The 22,049-nt window shown below is 45.7% G+C and overlaps 1 protein-coding gene across 2 annotated transcripts; it reads right to left on the bottom strand.

Moving 5' to 3' along the window:
* Positions 1-11,083: 11,083 nt before the first annotated feature.
* Positions 11,084-21,534, bottom strand: BPIFA2 (BPI fold containing family A member 2). Of its 2 annotated transcripts, XM_072799758.1 has the most exons (10): positions 21,435-21,534; positions 20,463-20,632; positions 18,462-18,606; positions 17,688-17,795; positions 16,228-16,380; positions 13,901-13,982; positions 12,750-12,813; positions 12,134-12,230; positions 11,806-11,887; positions 11,084-11,257 (listed from the first exon to the last, which is right to left on the bottom strand). In XM_072799758.1, exons 2-8 carry the CDS (start codon positions 20,617-20,619, stop codon positions 12,184-12,186), a joined length of 756 nt encoding a protein of 251 aa, XP_072655859.1. In that variant the 5' UTR covers positions 20,620-20,632; positions 21,435-21,534; the 3' UTR covers positions 11,084-11,257; positions 11,806-11,887; positions 12,134-12,183. The 2 variants fall into 2 exon arrangements, with proteins under 2 accessions (XP_072655859.1, XP_072655860.1); XM_072799759.1 differs by lacking the exon at positions 12,134-12,230.
* Positions 21,535-22,049: the final 515 nt, after the last annotated feature.

Here is a 22,049-nt window from a genome sequence, read left to right as displayed (position 1 = left end):
AGAGACAGAGAGATGAGTGAGCAGGAGGAGGGACAGAGGGGAGAGAGATGGAGGGGGAAAGGATTTCAATCAGACTTTATGTGGAGCCTTGTGGAGCTCGATCTCATGACCCTGAGATCATGACCTGATCCAAAAACCAAGAGTGAGATGCTTAACCAACTGAGCCACCCAGGTTCTCCTAAGTTCAAATTCTAGCTGCAAGGTTCTGGTTTTGGTCATGATGTAGTTACCACACCAAATTTCCCACCAAAATCCGCTATAAAAGATAGAAATATATGAAACAGGGGCAGCCCGGGTGGCTCAGCGGTTTAGTGTCACCTTCGGCCCAGGGTGTGATCCTGGAGACAAGGGATCGAGTCCCACGTCGGGCTCCTTTCATGGAGCCTACTTCTCCCTCTGCCTCTATCTCTCTCTCTCTGTCTGTCTCTCATGAATAAATAAATAAAATCTTAAAAAAAAAGAAATATATGAAACAATGGTTCAAGGGTATCAGTGAGAAACTACATAGGTACAATTGGAGAGCCTGTGATTCTTAGGAATCTTTCGAGGTGATCTCCACATTCACCCCAACTTCTGCCTCATTTCCCAATTTGCCATATGGGGAAATAGAGTTCAGACAAAAGGATAAGTCTCACTAGGCTGAGGAGGCAGAAGTTGGACAGGGGCCTTCCAGAGCAGTTGGGACCTGAGGAACAAAATCCCAGAGGGAGGTACCACAGGGAAAGAACCCCAAAATCAGTGTACAGACTTCCCTCAACTCCATGGACTTAAGCTCAACGGTGCAGTGTGAGACTGGTGATATTATGATTCATAATAAGAATTATATATTTGGTTTTTGCCCCATTTCTGGCACAGAGCTCCTAAAACCCTTGGAATTTCCTAAGTGATGATAGTAGTAAAGATGTCTTTTGTTATGTTAATGAGGTAACTTTTGGAAAGCACCTAAGGATGGGGATTGGTTTCCTGGGGAACCAACCAGGTGATTAGAGGGGTGCACCTTTCAGTCCCACCTTCCATGCTTGGGCTTTTGTGGGGAAGAAAGGAGCTAAAGATTGAATTTGGTCATCAGTGGCCAGTGATTTAATCAGCCATGCTTATGTAGTGAAGCTTCCATAAAAACTCCAGAGGTTGGGGTTGGGGTCCGGAGTGCATCCAGGTTGGTGGACATGTGGAGATTCAAAGAGAGTGGTGCACCAGGGAGAGCATGGAAACTCCATGCTTCTTTCCTTATAACTTGTGCTATGTCTCTTTTTCACCTGGCTGATCCTGAGGTCAAATTCTTTTATAATAAACCAATCATCTAGGAGATAAAATGTTTCTCTGAGTTCTGTGAGCCTCTCTAGCAATCTAGTCAAACCCAAGTAGGAGGTTATGGGAACTTTTGACTTATAGCCAGTCAATCAGAAGCACAAGCAAGTCCACCATATGGACTTGAGCTTGGCAGGTGAAGTGAGGGCAGTCTTTTAGGACAGAGCCCTTAAGCTGTGGAATCTCATGCCATCTCTGGGTAGGTAGTGTCAGAATTGAGAGGAGTTGCAGGACACTCAGCTAGTGTCAGAGAATTGCTTGGTTGTGTGGAGGAAAACCCACACACATTATGTTTGGTGTCAAAATCATTAGACATCAGTAGACATTGGTAGAAGATAGCAACTGAGAGTTAAAAAGCTGAGCAAAGATTTCAGCATCTCCCCTAGGTGGTGCTGGGGAGACACTGGTTTGAATTCAAGCCATATTAAGATGGAGTGGCCTTGACGGACACCTTGAACTTTTAGTTAAGACCTAGAAGATGATGCTGTAGGAGAAAGGGCCATGCCCTAGAAATAAAGGCTCCCTCTGAGGAGTAAGAGCAAAATCAAAATAGTTTCACTCTCATAAAACATAAATGTAAGTCTCAGCAGAATCAAAGTAATCCACTTATATTCTATTGGCTATCTTCCTTCCTCTTTGGAAAAAGATGGCACCATTCAGAACTCTATAATTTTTATCATAATGTCTAGCATCCAATAAAAATTACAAGGCACGCACACACACACACATACACACACACACACAGGACAAATGGACTGAAATCCAATAAATTAAAATGTACGATATAATGGACCCATAGGAGATTCAATCATTTAAATATTGGGCAGAAAACATGGCAAGAAGCCCATAGAGGATGAAAAGGAGACCTGAGACTTTCAGCATCTTGGAGGCAGTACCTGTGAGGATCCCAGGTAAGTAGAGTCAGTTTCGGGACCACTCTGATGCCCTGGGTTTCTGTCAGTTGATTCTGGATTGGCTGTGTAGTGGGGCAGACTTTATAAATGGTGAGTGACCCCCCTTTGCTGGAGAGACGTGGCACTGGGTGATGGACAGCTGGAAACTGGTGAGAAGCCCTCAATCTCACCACATCTGTCCAACATCTCCAAAGCAAACATTCTTGCATAAAAGGCCTGGGGGAATTTAAAGGGTAGGGACTCACTTGTGCCAATTGATGTGCCAATAACATATTTCAAACTGTACATCATGAATCTCACCAAATGCAGAGGCACAGAGAATGTAGGGAGCATTGAGAGAGGCTGGAGATTGTTTTCAAGACTCTTATTCATGGCCCTGTCCTGCAGATTTTCTCATCTGTGCCATGAATGAAGTGGACCCATGGACTGTGAAGGGGGAAGCCACTCAGTCTGCTCTGAGTGAAGGCAAGGGGAGGATGTACCTTGGCTTCAGTTGAGAGACACTTGGGTTCTAACCTGGATCTACCTATTCCTTGCTGTTTGACACTGAACAGCTCCACTCCTATGGCTTTTTGGGCCTCAGTTTCCCCATCTATAATAACAGTAGCTGGCATTGATGGGCAATTTTCACAAATGCTTATGGAATTCTCATGGCATCCTTATGATATAAAAACTATTATTAGTCCCATTTTACCAGTGAGGAAACCAAGACTCAAGAGAAGAAATATATATTTCTTATTATGAATCATAATATCACCAGTCTCACACTGCACAGGTGAACTTAAGTCAAGGTCATAGAGCTAGTCTATAGTAGAGTCCGGCTTTGAGTCTAGTTCTGCATTATGCCCCAGCTTGTAACCTTGACACCACACCTCAAATTCCTCCTTTTAGAGCAGAGCTGAGGCCTTCTTGTTGGGGAATAGTAACAGCTCTCTGTTGCACTAGGAAGGCTTGTTCCTCAAGGCCTGAAGGACAGATATGCTCCATCATTTCCTCCAAAAACTGGAACCCCACTTAAGCTTTAATTTAAAAAAAAATGTATTGAAACATATATTTCAGATTACTCACATGATCCTTGTTTATAAGGGAACATTTTAAAATACAGAAATGCATAAAGAAAACAATATCTCTATTTAGAGATAACTTTTGTTAGCACTTCAGTTCATTGTTTTCTAGTCTTCATTCTATGTGACTGGATATACACATAGATGTGAGAATAGTCAGCCAGCTTACCTCGTCATAGCAGGTCTTCCTAAAAAGAGAACTGAACAGTATACTTTCTTGTCTGCTACATTAAGTCACTTAACCATTCTGGCAAAAATCAGACAGATACACAGAATCTAAACCATGGGGACCTTGTCATGCTCATCTCCTACCAACCATCCCTAAATGCCATCTACGTCCAATGCCACTTAGTCATTGTTTCCCTGGTGCGCCCTGCCCCTCCTGCCTCAGGACCTTTGTTCAAGCTGTTCCTATGGCCTGCCGGGAAATGGCAAACACTCCATAAATCTGTGTTAAAAGAATGAATGAATTAAGGACCCATTCTTTGAAGACTTGTTCTAGTCTCACCCTTACCGAAAAAGTATTACAGATTTGCCTGGTAGAAATTAGTCTCTCTCTGACTCCAAAGCTGGACATTTTTCTCCTTCTTCAACCCCAGATCTGAGGATGCCAGCTTTTGCCTCTAATTTGTCAGCTTTTAGGGACTGTGTCTAAGTTTTTCTAAGACTCCTTATGCTCTTATACTACACACTTTGCACACCACATCTCATTTTATCCTCTCTAAACCCTATGAGGTGTTGATACTCCAACACTTAAATTATGGGCAAAGAGGCTATGCTCTGAGAAGCTGAGCATTGTGCTTTCAGCCCCTGGAAGAGCCAAGAATCACACCTAAGAGGTAGAGCCAAGGGCTTAATCACAATTCAATTTCATCCAATATGTGTTCTACTATGGATTCGTGTTAGAGCTGGAAGGGCATTCTAATCTGGGTCATTTGAGAGCAGGGGTTCCGAGCAGATGTTTCAGCATGACCAGCCATTACAACCTCATGCCTCCTCTTTGTAGAATGTGGATGAAGAAGTCCAGGAGAGAAGGCAGAAAGGGCAGGCAGGGGTCAGATTCTAGGGGAAACATAATGCCAGGCTTGGAGCCTCCACCCTGAAGATTTTTTTTTAAGATTTTATTTATTTATTTTAGAGAGAGGGGGAGGGCAAAGGGAGATGGAGAGAGAAACTCATGCAGACTCCCTGTTGAGTAGGGAACCTGACGTGGGGCTCCATCTCATGACCCTGAGATCATGACCTGAGCTGATACTGAGTCAGTCACCTAACTGATTGTGCCATCCGGGTGGCTGTTTTGTTCTTAATAGACTATTTTTCTTTCTTTCTTTTTTCTTTTTTTTCTTTCCTTTTTTTTTTTTTTTTTTTTTTTTTTTTTTAAAGATTTTATTTATTCATGATAGTTACACAGAGAGAGACAGAGAGGCAGATACACAGGCAGAGGGAGAAGCAGGCTCCATGCAGGGAGCCCGACGTGGGATTCGATCCCAGGCCTCCAGGATCGTGCCCCGAGCCAAAGGCAGGCGCCAAACCGCTGCGCCACCCAGGGATCCCTCTTTCCTTTTTAATAGACTATTTTTCTGTGTAGTTTTAGGTTCATAGCAAATTTGAGCAGAAAGTGCAGAGTTTTCCCATACCTCCTGCTACACACACAGCCTCCTCCATTAGCAACACCCCCACCAGAGTGGGGCATTTGTTTTAATGATGAGCCCACACTGACACATCATTATCGCTTAAAGTCCACAGTTTACATTAGGGTTTGCGCTCGGAATTAGTTGTACATTCAGTGGGTCTGGACAAATGTGCAATGACGTGCATCTACTATTATAGTATACAGAGCAGTTTCATTGCCCTAAAAATTCTCTGTGCTCTGCCAATTCATCCCTTCTTCCTTCTGAACCCCTAACAATACTGATTTTTTAAAAAAACTATCTCTATAGTTTTGCATTTTCCAGAATGTCAGATAGTTGAAATCATCCAGTTTATAGCCTTTTCATTTACTAGGCTTCTTTAACTTAGTAATATGGATTTAAGTTTTCTCCATGTCTTTTCATGACTTAATAGCTCATTTCTGTGTAGTGCTGCATCATATTCTGTGATCTGGATGTACCACAGTTTATTTATCCTACTGAAGGACATCTTGGTTCTTCCAAGTCTTGGCAATTACTAATAAAGCTGCTAAAACCTCCACGTGCAGGTTTCTGTGTGGACATATATTATCAATTCCTTTGGGTAAATACCAAGGAGTGTGATTGCTGGATGGTGTGGTGAGACACTCTGGAAGCTCCAATCAGGGTTGTGAAATGCAGGTCCACAGGTACCATTGTCAGCACAGCTGCTCCCATTAGTCAGTTGGATGGGCAAGTGTTTACAGGACAATAGGGACAAATGTGACTTTGCCAGCTGACCTTGGATATGAGCTAAACGGAATCACTTTGTTCCTTCTTCTGGAACCAAAGGTGAGGTCTTGCCCCTTCCTGCAACACTCCCAGCCATGGCCTTTGCCTCCTTTCAATTCATCCGACATAACACCTGCCGGAGGAAACTTCTAGAAACTGATAGCTGAGGGTGTCTCTCCCCTGCCCAGAAACCTTCCATGACTTCCTAGTACCTAGCCCAGTGGTTCTCAAAGTGTGGTCTAGAGGTGCCCCCTAGAAATTTCCTGGGGCCTGCAAGGTCCATCGCGCAGACGCGATGGGTAGCCGGGGGCACGCGCTGGTTTGCTGTCTCTGTTCTGGCCAGTGAGGTGGAGGAGAGGTTAGAGCGGTGACAATGGAAAGTCGCCCAGGCTTCATGCAGGGAGTCTGACATGGGACTTGATCTCGGGTCTCCAGGATCACGCCCTGGGCCGAAGGCAGTGCTAAACCGCTGAGCCACCCGGGCTGCCCAATATTAGTTTCTTTTATGGCAAATATTGATGAGTAGAATCCATGTAGACAAAAACTCTTTGAGATCTTTGGTTTTTGAGGGTTTGCTAAGGACAAAGAAATGTAACCCCTGGCTGAGAAGATCACGTCTAAACTGCCTCTAGCTTGGCATTCAAGGCCCTGCCCTTCACTTGACCTTCACACATTTATTTTCCAGCAGCATTCAGATCCTGTGGGTCCCCAGATGACACTAGGTTGATTCTCACCTCCCAGCCTTTGTTCATGTGGTCGCTTCTGCTTGTAATGCCCTCACCTCCTTTGTCTCCCTGCCAGGCTTTTAATTTCAGCTCAATCAGCACCTGCTCTGGGAGGCCTTCCCTGAGTGCTCCTCACGGCACCCACCTGCTCCAGGAGGCTGCGTGCCTGAGTCCTGTCCTCTCCCCTCCCATGGGCATGGAGCTTTGCAGGAGCTCCCTCCATGCTGCTGCACTGGGGGTGGGGTGGGGTGGGGTTGGAGGCTTGGAGGTGGGGTCCCACTCTGGGCACCCCTGAACTGCCTAGCACAGGGCCTGGCTTAGTTGGGTGCTCAATAACCTTCCTACTTTTTTGAAAATCCATTTTATTTATTGTATGAACATTAACACAGAAACAAGTCACCCCATCAAATGAAATCTGTCAAGCTGTTGCATCCCTGTTTAGTTTCCCCACCCAGTTTCAGATTTGTGCATCATTGTGATACCAGCTAAGTATAGTCCTAAGATCTGTATTTTCACTCAGCTGAAAAACACAGTATTTCCCCGTGTTAAAAAAAAAAAAAAAAAAAGTAGTTCTAATCTATGGGGTTGATGTAACAAATGACTCTCCTGATTTGAGACCTTTGGCTTTTCCAGTTTGTTGAAGTTTATTCTACTCCCATTAAAAGAGCAAATATTTAAAATTAAAGTGTCCATCTGCTGGCAAATATATGGTGAAATGTATATACTCTCTCATCATCGTGTAAATAGAAAGATCCGGTTTGGTAAATTCTGTGATGTGTTCTTGGGGTCATAAAATTTTCCAACACATAAAGTAAATAATTCTGATCCTGAGTTGTTATCCTCAAGGAATCATGCAAACATTGGAAAGATCAAGCATTTATTTAACTGGATTAAGCCTTCAAAATTGTAGCCTGCATTAAAGTTTTACATTCCAGTTTCTGGATGATTTGGGATCCAATCAGGTTTTGCGTTCTTTCTTCCCATATATTCCCTTATGACAGTTGTTCTCTCACCTCTTCCAAGGGTCTTCCTCTTCCTTGATGCCTCCTTCATGGGGTGTCACTATCTCCAGGAAGACCGCACCCCTCTTTGTGGTCTGGGCCAAGTAGGCCAGGAGCCACAGCTGGTCCCAAGGGTGCCGGGCTGACAGCAGGAGAATGCTCCCTCACTTTTTCCCCACGTCCCCTTTCCTGTCCACTGTCTGCATCAGTCACCAGTGGAGCTGAGTGGCCTTGCCTCCTACCCCATGTTCTGGCTTCACTCACCAGGAGCCCCACATTTGGTCCATAGTCCATCACGTATGTCCTCAAATGCCAGGGATCTGGTCCTGATAGGCAGAAAACAATGACAAGTCTCCTCCACCCTTAATCCTGGCTTGCTAGAATTTTCCTGTAAACCTATCCACTCAGGTGTCCCAAGGATGGTGTCTGATTGTGTACAGAAAGAAGGGGTTCATTCATTCATTCATTCATTCATTCATTCATTCATTCAACATATGTCAGTGCTTATACTGTTATCTGATCCCTCTCTGGATACTGGAGCTGCTGAGAAGAGGGAGGTATTTGCCCTCAAAAAGCTTGCAGGCTCTTGGGGCAGATTAATGAATAAAGAAGGTGAAAACCATTCTAGTCAGAGCTGATACTTTCGAAATGCTCTCTCTCTGTATTGGACAGTGATGGTAACGTAGCTTGGTTAGACCTCTATGTTGGGAAACACAGTGTCTTTTTTGGGAAAGACCGAGGAGCAGCCCTCACTTAGCTGGAAGGTGACTTCTGAGCCAAGTTTTAAAGCTAAGCAAGATTTAGCCATTTGGAGAAGGAGAAGGAACACTGGCCCTAGTAGATCTAACAGCATGGACAAAGACTTGACACTGACTTAGATTGGTTACTACCCAAAGAAGCCATGGATTTTGAGACCTCCTTTGTGTATTTTTTGTGGGAGGTGGGTTTGTCACAAAATAGTGAGAAAAGAAAACTCACTCTTCTTCCCTGGCTGGAAGGGAAGCACCAGCTCTAGAGGAGGATGACTTTGGATTAAATCAGCTTTGCCTTTGACCAGCTGTGTGGCCTTGGGCAAGTCACTTCACCTCTCTTAGCCTTTGTTGCCTCATCTTCCCCCAAGATCCATACACTGCACCACTCAGAAAAAAACAAAAACAGAATTTAATGAGTTGGTGTACATAAAGGTTCAATACAGGGTTTCTCAACACTATTGACATTTTGGCCTGGATGATTCTCTGTTGTGAGAGGCTGTCCTGTGCATTGTAGGATGGTTAGCGACATCCCTGGCCTCTACCCACGAGAAGCCAGTAGCATCTCTCACTCAATCTGTGACAATTAAAATATCTCCAGATATTGCCAATGTCCTGTGGGGGTGTGTGGCAAAGTCACCTTAAGTTGAGAATCACCAGCCTAATAAAGTGCCTGGTATGTAGTAGTGGCTCAGTAAATGTTTATTTCTTTTCCCCTTCAAGTCTGGAGGGAGCACTAATTCTTATCCTGTTGGGGCAGGGCCTTTAGTGACCACCTTGCAAGTAGGAAATGGCTTAGAGAGAAGTTAGCAGCCTAATGTCACACAGCATGTTATTGGCAGAATGAGTTAAATAGAGAAAAGAAGCCTTGACAAGGAGACTCCAAAACACACTGGTTCAAATAAGCTAGCTCATTCCTTTACTGTCCCAGGGCCCAGAGATGGGTGGTCAGGGGCTGATGGAGCAGCTCTGCTATCTTCAGTTCAGGGCTTCCACCTCTAGATCTCAGGCAGGTGTTCCACCTGCTTCTGTTTCTAACTTGAGACAAGAGAGCTCAGGAGGAAGTGGACAGAATGCCCCCTTCTGTCTTTAAGTAAGCGCAATGCCCAGTGTGAGGCCTGAACTCACAACCCCAAGATGAAGAGTCGCAGGCTCTGTAGACTGAGCCGGTGAGGTGCCTTTTTCTCTTAAAGTGCAAAGTAGAATTTGCCGCCTCACTTCTGCTGATTTGCCATTGGCCAGATCTTAGTCACATGGCTACTGCAAGGGAAGCTGGGAACTGTAGTCTCTGGCTGGGGGGCCATGTGCCCAGCTAAAACCTGGTGGGGAAGAGAAGAATGATCTCTGGGGGACCATTGGCCTTCTTGCCATAAACACAGGGTGAAAACCCAAGATCTCTGGGGACTGTGGTTCTCTCTACCACATCAGGGCTTTCATCAATCAACAAACACAGGGGTATGGTTATAACAGCACTTTCAGCTATAGAAGGGACGCTCATCGCGCTCACTAGCGGTCAGGCCCCAGTTGAACGAACACCTCCCACCCTCACAACAGCTCAGCAAGGGAGGCTTGTTTTGCTAATTCCATTTGACAGATAAGAAAACTGAGATTCCCAGAGACTAAGGAACCAGCTCATGATTTTAGGGCTGGAGAGTGGCAGAGGCTGTATAGTGCTTAGATGTGCCTCCCGGGTCCCCAACCCCATCCCCACTCACCCAGTGCCCAGCAGCCCCTCCCCCACAACCTGAACTGAGGTCTTCACAGGATTGCTCAGGAGAGCTGGCCCACAGCCTCTCCAGGCCACTCCAAGGGCTCAAGGGTCCCCTGAGGTGAGGCAGCCTTCTTCAGAGGGAAGGCCTTTATAGAAGGGGTGGCAACCTCCTCCCTGTAGGACAAAGAGGAGACTGGGCCCTGCCTAAAGGGAGGAAGAACAGCCTGGAGAGGTTCTCATCTGTTCTCAGCAGAGGAAAAGCAGTGCCTGCTGGGGGCCGGAGAGGCAAAATATGTGGGCGACGGGATGTCACCTCTCTGAGCAAAGGCTCTCATAATTATGTGTTCAAATCCTGACTTTGCCACTTGCTCACTGTGTGACCTTGATAAGTCACTTTGCCTCTATGAGCCTTAGTTTCCTCATCTGGTAAATAGGGACAAGCATAGGAATTGGTGAGGTCATGTGTGCCTGCAAAGGCAGCTCTCCATGATGGTGGTGGTATTAACAGAAGCAGAGTGGTGCTGTCTTGACCATGGCCTGGCACAACCTGGGGTGAGCTGAGTTCTAGGGTGTGGATGGAGGGGCATTGGCCAGAGAGAAGAGGTGGTCTCCGTGGGATAGTTGAGCACCCTCAAGGCACTTGGCTTCACCAGGCAGACAGGGCCTTCAATGCAGCTCGGCAGGTGGGCGTACAGGCTCTCAGGGCTGGTGATAGGAGTTGGAGTGAGCTCTGCGTCTAGAGACTAAGAGTCTGCTCACAGGTGCTGCTTAAATGGATCTCCGTTTCATTGGAACCCTAGCCCTTCAGAGGGACGGGCTGGGATGCAGCCTAGGGCCTTGACCCTATGTCCCTCTGCACTATACTCCTGATCCCACAGACCAGGTGTTCCCCATTCTCCACAAGGCCTCTCAGAGTAGAAGGGAAGGGAGAAGAGCACTGGGTGGGGTTACCCAAAATGTGACTGTCCCGTTCTCACTGCCTGCCCGGCCCAGAGTAGACACTCACTAAATGCCTGCTGGGCACATGAATGGATAAACCAAGGAGATGTGACCCTGGGTGGTCTCTTGCTTTCTCTGTGCATCGGTGTCCCCATTTGTAAAACAAGCTGGATAGTTCCAGATGTCCCTTCCAGCTCCCACCCTGGTCTCTACCGCCCTAATTGCCTGACCCCTCATCCCAATGGAGGGAATAAAATGTGCCACACAGGAGGGTGCAGAAATGGTTTTTTATTGCAGGGGATGGAGGGTGGTGAGCCGTTCCTACTGCGAGGAGGAGTATCTGGGAGGGCTTCTGGCTGCGCTCAGGCTGTCACTCTGGTTGGAAGGTGGCTGCATCTGCCCGGATGGAAATGCTATAAGGGACACCATTGAGCCACTGGAACCGATCTGGAATGAGACCACAAGGGATTGTTGTGGATACCTGCCAGCCACCAGACACTGCTGCCTGAACTCTTTTCTACAATATCCTGCAGAGTCTAAGGCTTTGGAGAAGGGGCTGGCACTGTGGTTTGGGGTGTGTCTCTGGCACCTGGCACTGACCTATCCTCCTCCCCATATTCTCCTTAACGATCCATTATGAACAGTGGCAGATGTGAAAAGACTGATCAGAGGCCAAGACAGGAGCCAGGGTTCAGGGCTCAGTATCATGGGTCGGGGTCAGGATCATGGTCTGAGATCAAGGTCATGGCTCGGTCTGCGACCGATGTTCTTGCTCAGTAAATAACTGAGGTCAAAGCTCAGTTTGTAAGCAGGATCCAGGCTCACAGTCTGAGTGAGTGAATAAGGCTTAGGGTACAGAGTATGACCAGGATCAGACCAGAGTCACAGTTCAGTCTATGACCAAGATGAGGGGGCTCAGCCTGCTGCTGAAAAGGAAAGAGAAGCCAAGCATAGAGGGGCCTCAACCTCTTATGGAGTACAGAGCCACCCCTTACCTTCAGGTGGGCCTCACCAGCAGTCCTCCTCATCTCTCTCTTCAGGCAGCATTAGGCACGTGGTCTTCCTTCTGAAATTTATCTGAAGGAACAAAATGAATAGCAGGTCTCGGTCTCCAGTAGAAACCAGATCCCAATGGCTGCCACTCTCCAATGGGTCAGTCTAACAGGCATGGGACCTCGGGTATGTCAGCCCACCTCTCTGAGCCTCAGTTTGTTCATCTGTAAAATGTATATAACGACAATTCCCAGGCCACAGTGTTGTCACAAGGATCCAATGGGAAGGTGTATGCAAAGCTGGAGTAGAGTGATGGCCCAAGAAACCGACCTGTGGCTCTTTCCATAGAAGGGCCGCCTCCAGGACCCTGACACCTTCATTTACTCCACTTCCATTGCTCCAGCATCCCTAGCAACCTCAGCCTTGCCTAGAGACCAAAGGCCAAAGAAAGTCCCCACCATGGCTGGAGGAGGAACCATAGCTTTTCGTAAAGAGGGAGAGGGAAGGGCAGGTGTTTACTAGTAATGCCTACTGGATATTAGACTCTATGTTCCTTCTTTTAATCCACTCATCACCTTCCAGTGTTTAAAATCTTGGTTCACCCAGAAGGAAACAGGCTCAGAGAGGCGCAGCCACTTGAACAAAACCCCCCAGTTGCTAAATAGCAAAGCCAGGATTTGAACCCAGATCTGGCTCATCTTTCTCACATCATTCTGCCAGGCAGATTCTGCGGGTTTAAAGAGCGGTGATGGTAGAGAGCTCACAGAGGCCTGGAACTCCCTCAGTTTGGCCACACTCTCCCAGCTTGCTCAGATGCTGGGTCTTCCTGCTTCTCCAGAGCCCCCTGACCACCCCTGCTGTGGGTGGGCACAGGGCTCATGCTTGGTCTTGGGAGGCTGCAGAGGGAAAGCCCCTTTCCACCCCCGGTCCCCAGGCTGTGATTTACCAATGATGTCCTGAATAATATGCCCATCCAGGTTGGAGAGTAAGGTATGGATCAGTGGGCACACCTGGGGGGAGGGAGAGAGAGAGAGAGAATGAGTGAGGGAGGGAAGGAGAGGAGGGCCAGAGCAGGAAGGAGGACAGATCATTATCAGCTGGGATCAAACTGCCAGCCACCTACCAAGATCTCAGAACAATAGAAATCTAGAAGCCCAAAACTAGAGAACCATAGGAGGCCAGAATTCTAAATCCTTAGAACATTGGAATCCTAGAACCTTGAGAATCTAGAGTGTTAACATCTCAGAAGCCTACACTCTTAGAAACCTTGAACTTTGGAACCCTGGAATTTTAAGGAATCAAAGGGGGCCCTGGGAACCATAGAGCAGAGTTTCTCACAATGTGTGTGTACAATTCCCTGAGGATCTCATTAAAATGCAAATTCTGATTCAGCAGGTCTGGGGGTGGGTAGGAGGGCGCAGCACAGAGTGGCTGCATTTCTAACCAGCTCCCGGGTGAGGCACCCTTGCTACTGGTCAGAGGACCATATTTTGAGTAGTGAGACTCCTCCAGTTCAATGAATGACAGAACCACCTAGAGGGTTTTTCTTTCATAAACCCAGATTCTCAGCCCCCTTCCAGAATGACTGATTCAGAATCTCTGGAACTTTGGACACATAGTACATATGGTTTTGTATGATGCACAGATGAAAATACTGATTTTATAGGTCTCTATATTTTTAAAATTAATTACATAAGTGATATTAATTTCTAATTATGGTGGAGATACAGTTTTCTTTTTAAAATTAATGTTTTTAAATAAGTTTAAGTAAAATCATGTTGTTTAAAGGAGGAACGCATTAGCTAAAAAGGCATATTACGGGCAGGTAGATATGGTGAATGGACCAAGCTTGGGACCCAGTGATTTCAGCTCATGTCAGCCGTCCCCTCCCACCCCCCCCCCCGCTCCTCTCTCCTTCTCCACAGGCTGAGTAAAGGGGCACAGGTTCTAGCTGACAGCCCAATGAGAAGTTTGCACCCCAGAAGAAAAGGTGCCAGAGAGTACAGTTAGGGCATACCTGTGAATGGCATACCTGCCTCCCTTTCCTCCCCCTCACCCCCAGGCATGTCTCTGGGCCCCAAGGAGAGGGGGACTCACATCCTTCTCTATCAGGCGGGACAGGGTCTTTGTCAGGAAGCTGCTCACGGTGTTCGCGGCCTTCTCGATCAGACCATTGTGGCTGGAAAAGACAGGCAACTGATAAAGCCCAGTTAAGGGGGCAGAGCTGCCACACAGTGGGGTGGGGAGAGGGTAGGAGATGGTGGACCACCTTGAAATGAGGTAAACCCAGGAGTAGTGCAGTGACTTTCTAACCACAGGCAGAGCCTCTATTCAGGGGCACCACACTTCTGTCCAGAGGCTCACTTCAACCTTAAGACCCCACTCTTTCATTTGACACATCCACAGATCACTGCCTGCATGCCAGGCATCAAGCTATGCTGAGGACATGGGGATGAGCAAAGCCCAAGCAGCTCCTAACCTGGTGCCTAAACATGAAACAAGTCTTGCTATGGCGGGCTCCTTCGCTTCAGCTCCCAGCATGACTGGCACCTCCTCAGGGCAGCCCTCCTTGTCTGCTTGCCTAAGGGAGGGCTTTCTATCATTCGGTCCTGTTACGTGCACTGCTCTGCTGAGGGCTCATTGTAACCTGACATTTTCCTTGAGGGCTCTTTACTGATGGACTGGACGCTTGTCTGTTTACCTTTTCCTCAGGACAATAAACTCCAGGAAAACAAGGAAAACTCCTTGTCTGTTGTCACCAATAAATTCTCCAGAGCTCAGAGCCTATCTGGTACATAACAGATGCTCAAGCATTTTTGGCTGAAAGACTGAAGTAAACATAGAATTAAATATAGAATAATGGGCACCTGGGTGGCTCAGTTGGTTAAACATCTGCCTTCGGCTCAGGTCACGATTCCAGGGTCCTGGGATCAGTCCCGCATTGGGCTCCCTGCTCAGCAGGAAGTCTGCTTCTCCTTCTCCCTCTGCCCCTCCCCGCCCCTCATTCTCTTTCTCTCAAATAAATAAATAAAATCTTTGAAAAAAATAGAATGACAGCTTGTAACAAGTACTCTGAAGGGCAAGAGTAGATTATTTTGAGGGAGAACCTGAAAGTTGAGAAATAAGTGCAGGTGGAGGGGAAAAGGTTTTTCTAGAAGGTCAGATCAACGTGGGCACAGGTCTAGAGGTGAGAAAGAGCTTGTTGGAGACCTGGAGCAAAGGCCAGTGTGTCTGGAGCAGAGTGAGCAAGTCCGGAGCCAGATCCGACTGAGCTAAGACAGTCATGGGGAGTGCTTGGCGTGAGCGGACGTGGAGCAGCAGAGAGGGGTGCCATTTCACAGATGTGGACATTGAGACCCAGAGCAGCAGGAGGAATTCCCTGGGACTGCAGACAAGGCAGGATCCAGCAGGGCTCAGCGCTATCAGTTTGCACCCCAGCCTTCCCAAATAACATCAGGTAGTGGAGTTTTTCTTCGGTTTGGGGGGATCCTTGCAAACTGTGATCAAATCCCTTGAAGGGGTCGGGTGGAATGACCTCTGCTCAAGGCCCTCAGGGCTGAGAGCACAGACCCCAGCCTTGTTTGCCTCAACGCTAACCTGCCCCAGCCCTCAATTTCCAGATAATTCTCCTCCAACAGCCACCAAGCCCTTCCTCCCTCGACCCTCTTCCTCCACCAAATCTGCTCTTTCAAGCATACAGGTTAAGAAGTAGATTTTGTGGATTAACAGGGATCAGTGATTTAAATGGAGAGGATTCGGTTTTCAAGATCTCATTTCAGGAACTTTCCAGTGAATGGAGGACTCTCTGGGGACAATCCCAGAAATTAGAGCCCACGGTGAGCATTTACTTCTCTTCCCTCTCCCACATGGAGGCAGGAAGGAAAATACAATTTATTATTATTATTATTATTATTATTATTATTATTGAAAGGTATAATGATAAAGGGGTCACTTTTTCAAGAAGAAGTAAGAATCCTAAATGTGCATGCACCTAACAACAGAGCTTCTAACAGCAGGAATCGGAATTCTGACAGAACTGCAAAGTGATCAGAGGCCAACACTCCTGTCTCAGGAATGGAAAGAACAAGAAGACAGTCAGCATGGATATTATCATCACTGAGGGCTTAATGTGTGCCAGGCTGTGTGCTAAGCACTCATATTTTCTCATATGGTCAACAACCAATGAGGAGGCATTATTGTGACTTTCAGTTTACAGATGAGTAAACTGAGACTCAGAGGGGCTAACTAGGTCACAAAGTGGTAAGTCAGCATCGAGTTGGTATTTGAACCAGGGTCTGTCTGACTCCAGAGCCTAAACTCTTTCTCGCCACAGGGTGCCACTTCGTGGGTATAGGAATAAGGCTGAAGCTAGGGGTCCTCAACTCCTCTGAGAGCCCAGCTCTGCTGAGATGGATGGGCCTTACCTGTCCAGCACGGTGAGTGAGATGCTGTCTTCATCACTGCTGCATTTTCCCACGATCACTGTGACGGCACCAGTCTGGGCATTAGTTGCAAGTCTGACGCTAGTCACGAGGTCCAAAGAGACCTTCAGGTTGACCACCCGGTCAATGAGAGGCCTGGAGGAAATAAGATTCCCAGTGAACAGAGGTCTAGAAGGCCCACTGGGGTTCTTCCACCAGTATGAATATTTACTCTCCAAGATGTCTATGGATAATGTCAGCACTGTCTATATTCCTAATGCGATTAACATTTACATTAAGGGCTTCTTCACCTGGCCACAGATTTGGTTCATATGACAGTTTTATATAGCACCACTCTAATAATGAAAATAATAATAATAGTTAACATTTATTGAGGGCAAATTATATGCTAGGCATTTTAAAAAAATATTTATTCATGAGAGACACACAGAGAGAGGCAGAGACATAGGCAGAGGGAGAAGCAGGCTCCCTGTGGGGAACCTGATGCCAGACTCAATCCCAGGACTCTAGGATCATGACCTGAGCCAAAGGCAGATGTTCAAGCACTGAGCCACCCAAGTGCTCCTATGTTAGGCATTTCTAAAAAGCAGTTTTTGGGCGTGCCTGGGGGGGCCCAGTGAGATAAGAGTTTGACTTGATTTTGGCTCAGGTCATGATTTCAGGGTCCTGAGATTGAGCTCTACGTCAGGCTCCTTGCTCAGTGAGGACTCTGCTTAAGATTCTCTCTCCCTCTTCCTCTGATCCTCCCCCTCCTCTCTCTTTGCTCTCTAAAAATAAATAAATCTTTAAAAAAACATATTTTTTTCCTGGATTAATTCATTTCATCATTACAGTGATACCATGAGGTAAAATTACTATTATTATCTTTATTTTCAAAATGGGGAAACTGATACAGAGAGGTTAAGTAACCATCCTGAGATCTCATGGCTAATGAATGATGGAATCTCCGTGTCTTCAATTTGTCTTCTTCCACATATGCTCATTTTTCCTATCTCTCTCTTTTAAAATAATTAAAATAATTTAAAATCATAATTTCCCACATGTCCTTCACTATATACTGCACACTACTATGTGTGTTTAGCCATAATGATCACTGCTTTTTTCAAGAGAATCTCAAGAGACAAAATAATGCTGGTGGAAATTTTGCCAAAGAGTTATAAATGCTCATGCCTTCTCAGTTTTTCAAATTTTATAATTAGATAAATGTTATGATTTCAGAAATATTTAATAGGGGATTGTTTTAAAAGAGACTTTGTTCTGGCCAAAGTTCATTAGAACATTTACTTCAGATTTTAGAGCTGGAAAGTCCACTTCATTTACAAATTAGAAGACTGAGGCCCAACGCCACACAGTAGCATGGAGAAGTGCCTGATTCCAGTTTGGAGATCCATTGGCCATGGTGCACTTCCTCTCCCAAATCCCAGACCCTAATGCATACTCACAGGGCCAGGGTGACATTGGCAACAACGGGGATCCTTATGTTAAGGCCTTCACCATCAAGAGTCAGTTCAGCTTTGATTTTCAGGATGCGGGAGTTAATGATGTTCAATCTGTGCAAAAACCACAATTTCCCTTTGTTATTCCACATGACAGCCATGTGCTGAACACCTCTCTACACCAGCATCATGCTGAACATTTGGGCCTCACCAACCTTACCTTCTCTGGCCTTCACAATAGCCCTGTTCAGAGGTTTGGTCCTCTCCATGTTATGACATGGCATACTGAGGCTCAGGCAGATGTAATTTCCCACAAAGGTTCCAGGGAGGAATAAGTGTCAGAGTTGAATTTGAACCCAGAACTGTTTGACTCCAAAACCCCATGTGTAGAGCCAGCTATGTGGTATGAACTCCAGTTTTCTCTCTCCTGAGGAGATTCTGACTTTTATCCTCAGCTATATTTGGTGAAGAAAGTCATGCTCCTTGGAAAAGGGACCTCAGGCACCAGCAAACAGGTGGAGTTAAGGATTAAGAGGATCCTTGCCCTGATCCTAAAATTATGCAACATGGAAGCCTAAATCCATGAGATGCCCAGATTGGCCCTGCAGTCCTGCTTCTAATTTGCTCAAGCTCTGATGAACTTGGCCTCAGACCACCTTGATTCTGTGGGGAGGAACAAGGTTTAGCTACCTTTCTGTCTTTGACCTTAAACTCACCTCCCCAAAGATGGGTGTTCCCTTTTCTTGGAGCAAAGATCTCCACCCTGAAACATCAACTTACCCCAAAGTGTCATCCTTAGCTGGAACAATCTTAGAAAGAGCATCATTCACCAAGTTCTTCACTTCCTGCACCTTTTCCTCAGCCAGATGCCAAGCCTTGGATTTCTGAATTATCTTCCAGTCAGCCTTCAGTTTTTGAAGAACAGCTAACAAAAACGATGGTCATTTAGTGTCATGCATCACTTACGGAGCAGTGACTCTGCACCAGGCACTAGGTAAGACTATTTGCCTGTTATTTCATTTACTCTTCATAACTACCCAAATGAGATAGATATTGTTATTATCTGCATTTTTAAATGAGGAGATAAAGGATCAAAAGGTTAAGAAATGTGCCTAAAGGGGACGCCTGGGTGGCTCAGTGGTTGAGTGTCTGCTCAGGGCATGATCCCAGTCCCAGGATCGAGTCCCACATCAGGCTACCTGCATAGAGCCTGCTTCTCCTTCTGCCTAGGTCTCTGCCTTTCTCTCTATGTCTCTCATGAATAAATAAAATCTTAAAAAAAGGGAAATGTGCCTGAAGTCATGAGTCTGGAGAGCCCTTGTTCCTTCCATGCTGCCTTCATACTAATATATACTCATCACTCGTAAACAAAGTTATCACTCAACTAACCAGGCAATTGATGTTGATTGTACAGCAGCTTCTAGTGGTGACTTGAGAAGAGGTCTATTGCTCTAAATGAGATGTTCACACGAGTTTAAAAAACTAGGTCAAACAAAATGAGAGAATAAACTAAGAAATGGAAAATCTAGAAGGAAAAAGTATGGCTCCAACTCAAAAGTGACAAATGGGAGTCCCAGAATGACAGCTTTGCAGTAGGCTCAGATAGCAATAATTCATACAGGAACAGGAAAACAAAGTGTTCTAATGGGAGGGCTCCAGAGAAAAGAGGGATTAGATAGTCATAGCAGATGTAGAATGGTGCATATAAAAAGAATTAAGGCTATGCAATAGGAAATAAATCAAGTGAGAAACAAGACAATTATTAATCCAAGGAAAAACAAAAAGGTATACAAGAGAAGCCATGTAATTATAGTTCTGCAACTTGGCTCTGCAATGGACAGTATCTACCTAGTTATGATGGTGCAAGTGGAGACTACCAATTTCAATAAAAGTATATTTGGTCCTATAATTCACTAGGTGACCTTGATCCAGACACTTCTGTTTCTGAACTCAGTTTTCCCAGCAGTGAAATTAGAGAGTGGATCCTTTCTATATCTTTGGAGGTTGCCTAAGCCCTGACAAGGTTTGAATGGTAGCCATTTATAGCATTTACTTCCTCCTATAAAGAATGTTTGTCAGTGTGCTGTTAATGTTTCAAGAAAATGAAAAGAAAACCAAATTCTCTTAAGAAATCAGAATAAAAACGAGACATGATTAAATAGAAAGCTAGGTAGCTCTAAGGCTACTAGACTGAGGTATGGCTAATTTTCAATGAATTAATACAAATCAATAAGAAAATTGAACAACCTAGCAGAAGAATATTCTATGAATATGAACAAAATATTTATGCCAAAATATGTAAATAGTTAATAAAATATGAAAAAAATGAGTGAATTCTTTCATAACTGGAGAAATGCAAAGTGAAATGAGTTACAATCTTTTATCTATGGAATCACCAAAACATTTAAGTTGCCCACACAAGTGCTGTCAAGGGAGTAAAAAGAAGGCACTCTTCCAAGACTTCTGGAGAGAAGGTTAGTGTAGGGGATTTGTCAACATCTCCTATATTTTAAAATGTGCATACCTTTGGAACTTTTTAGGAATTTATCCTATGCACATATTAGGAAAATTTGCCATAATATAATGTGTAAAAGGATATTCATTTCAGCATTGCTTGTTCCTAGAAAAATAATGAATGAATGAAGCAGGAACTGAACAGCCCCCTTTTTTCAGTAAACCACCCTTAAACAGCAACCCCTGGTGGCAGCCTCTGGTAATGCAGGCACAGTATTCAGGAGGCAAGCTCCTAGGTGCCACTGATCATCCCTCTTGTTGACTCACATTCAAGTGTATTGTCAACGGTCTCAAGTCCTTTCTCAACAACAGGTTTCAGTTTGTCCACAACATTATTCAGGTCGTCGCCAAGATTTCCAAGGAGAGACGCTGAGGTCCCAGTGAGCAGGCCGCATAAGAGAACAAGTTTCCAAAGCTGAAGCATCTTGTCTTGACACCTGGACAGTCATAGGAGGAACAGAAGTGAGAATTACCCAGAGACAAAAGAAATCTTTGATAAGCACCTATCATTCTTACACTTCACATTCCTTTAAGATAGATATGGCTAACTTCTGTTTTACAGATGAACTCAGGTCAGAAAGCTAGAGCAACTTGCCCAGAGGCACACAGCCAGTGAGTAGAAGAGCTAAAATTTGAAAAGTCACAGTTATCTCCAAGTCTATGCTCTTCACACGAAGGTCCTTTACGTATGCTGGCTCCTCTACCTGGAACATCTTTCCTCGTCTCTGCAATTTTGCCTAAGTCATTTCCTACTGACTCTCCAGCTTCAGGAATATGTCATGCCTTCTGTGAAGCTCACTCTGGGCCCCTTCTCTTCCCAAAGTTGAGGTTAGGGTGTCCCACCACACCATCCTACTGTCTTTGTCTTCTTTTCAGAGTTCTAGGTGTCAGTTAGTGATGACTTATCTACCTTTCCCACCAGGCTGTGAACTCCTTAGGAGAAGGACTACAACTTACTTTACTGTAGACTCTCCAGCCCCCAGTAAAAACCTGGGTCTAGGAAGTACAATAAATAAATATTTGCTGAATAAAAGTATGGGCAAATAAATGGGCACCATGTCACGACCCTACGTTGTTCATCAGTTTGACACTTCTCCTAACATAATATATCTCTTAATATGCTATATTCAAAATATTAGTGAATCCAAGTGGCCCCATCCTTCTGCCTCTTGCTCCCAAAATATTCTGAAGATCTCCATGTGGAGTGCCATTGGGGGTAGGGGGAAGCCCATCACTCACAGGTTTGGAGGAGGATGTTCGTAAATCCTTGCTCCTCTGCACGGTCTCCTGGGATTCTGCTAGGTGTTGGTGGCCTTTATATGGTGGTGACAGGATGGGAGGCTACACACAGAAGCAAGTGCTGGTTCCAGGGCCATCCAGAGAGATTCCAAAGAAAATAACCCTGTCCAGGATGAGCAGATAGATTTCCGACCCAAAGGTCACTTAGGATGCTTGAGCTGAAATGGATGGACGTGCAGAAGCCTTTCTGCCAAGACTATGACCAGGTTCTCATGGAGCCTCCAGAGGCCAATACAGCAACCATCATGAGTGGGAGTTGGGGTGACGATGGAGTACAGATGAATAGGAGAATGATCTGGTGGGAGGATCCATAGTGATCATGCAGCTAATTCTGTCCTCACTTGGGAACTGAGGCACAGAGAGGGGAAACAACCAGTTTGAGGTCACCCAGTAAGAGAAGTTCAGTGGTGGACCTCACAGACAGTCAGGGTCAGTGACCAGGGAGGTCACTCTGCCCAACCCTCCTCTGGTGTCTGAGGGTGGAGCCAGCCTCAGTGTGAATGTTTGTGATGACGGAGAGCCCACTATCCCCCAAAGCCTGCCTGCTCCATCTAG

The sequence above is a fragment of the Canis lupus genome, chromosome 26, assembly GCF_048164855.1.
Source record: "Canis lupus baileyi chromosome 26, mCanLup2.hap1, whole genome shotgun sequence".
Taxonomy (NCBI): Eukaryota; Metazoa; Chordata; class Mammalia; order Carnivora; family Canidae; genus Canis; species Canis lupus.
The sequence above is the reverse complement of the archived record's forward strand: the minus strand, read 5'-3'. Positions and strand labels throughout refer to the sequence as shown.

Excerpts from the sequence above, each read along its gene's own strand:
- BPIFA2 (XM_072799758.1), bottom strand. The coding sequence starts at position 20,619 with ATGCTTCAGCTTTGGAAACTTGTTCTCTTATGCGGCCTGCTCACTGGG. Across the intron at positions 16,381-17,687 it reads GCCAATGTCACCCTGGCCCT|GCCTCTCATTGACCGGGTGG; the intron begins GTGAGTATGCAT and ends TATTTCCTCCAG. Across the intron at positions 13,983-16,227 it reads TCACTCACCGTGCTGGACAG|CCACAATGGTCTGATCGAGA; the intron begins GTAAGGCCCATC and ends TGTCTTTTCCAG.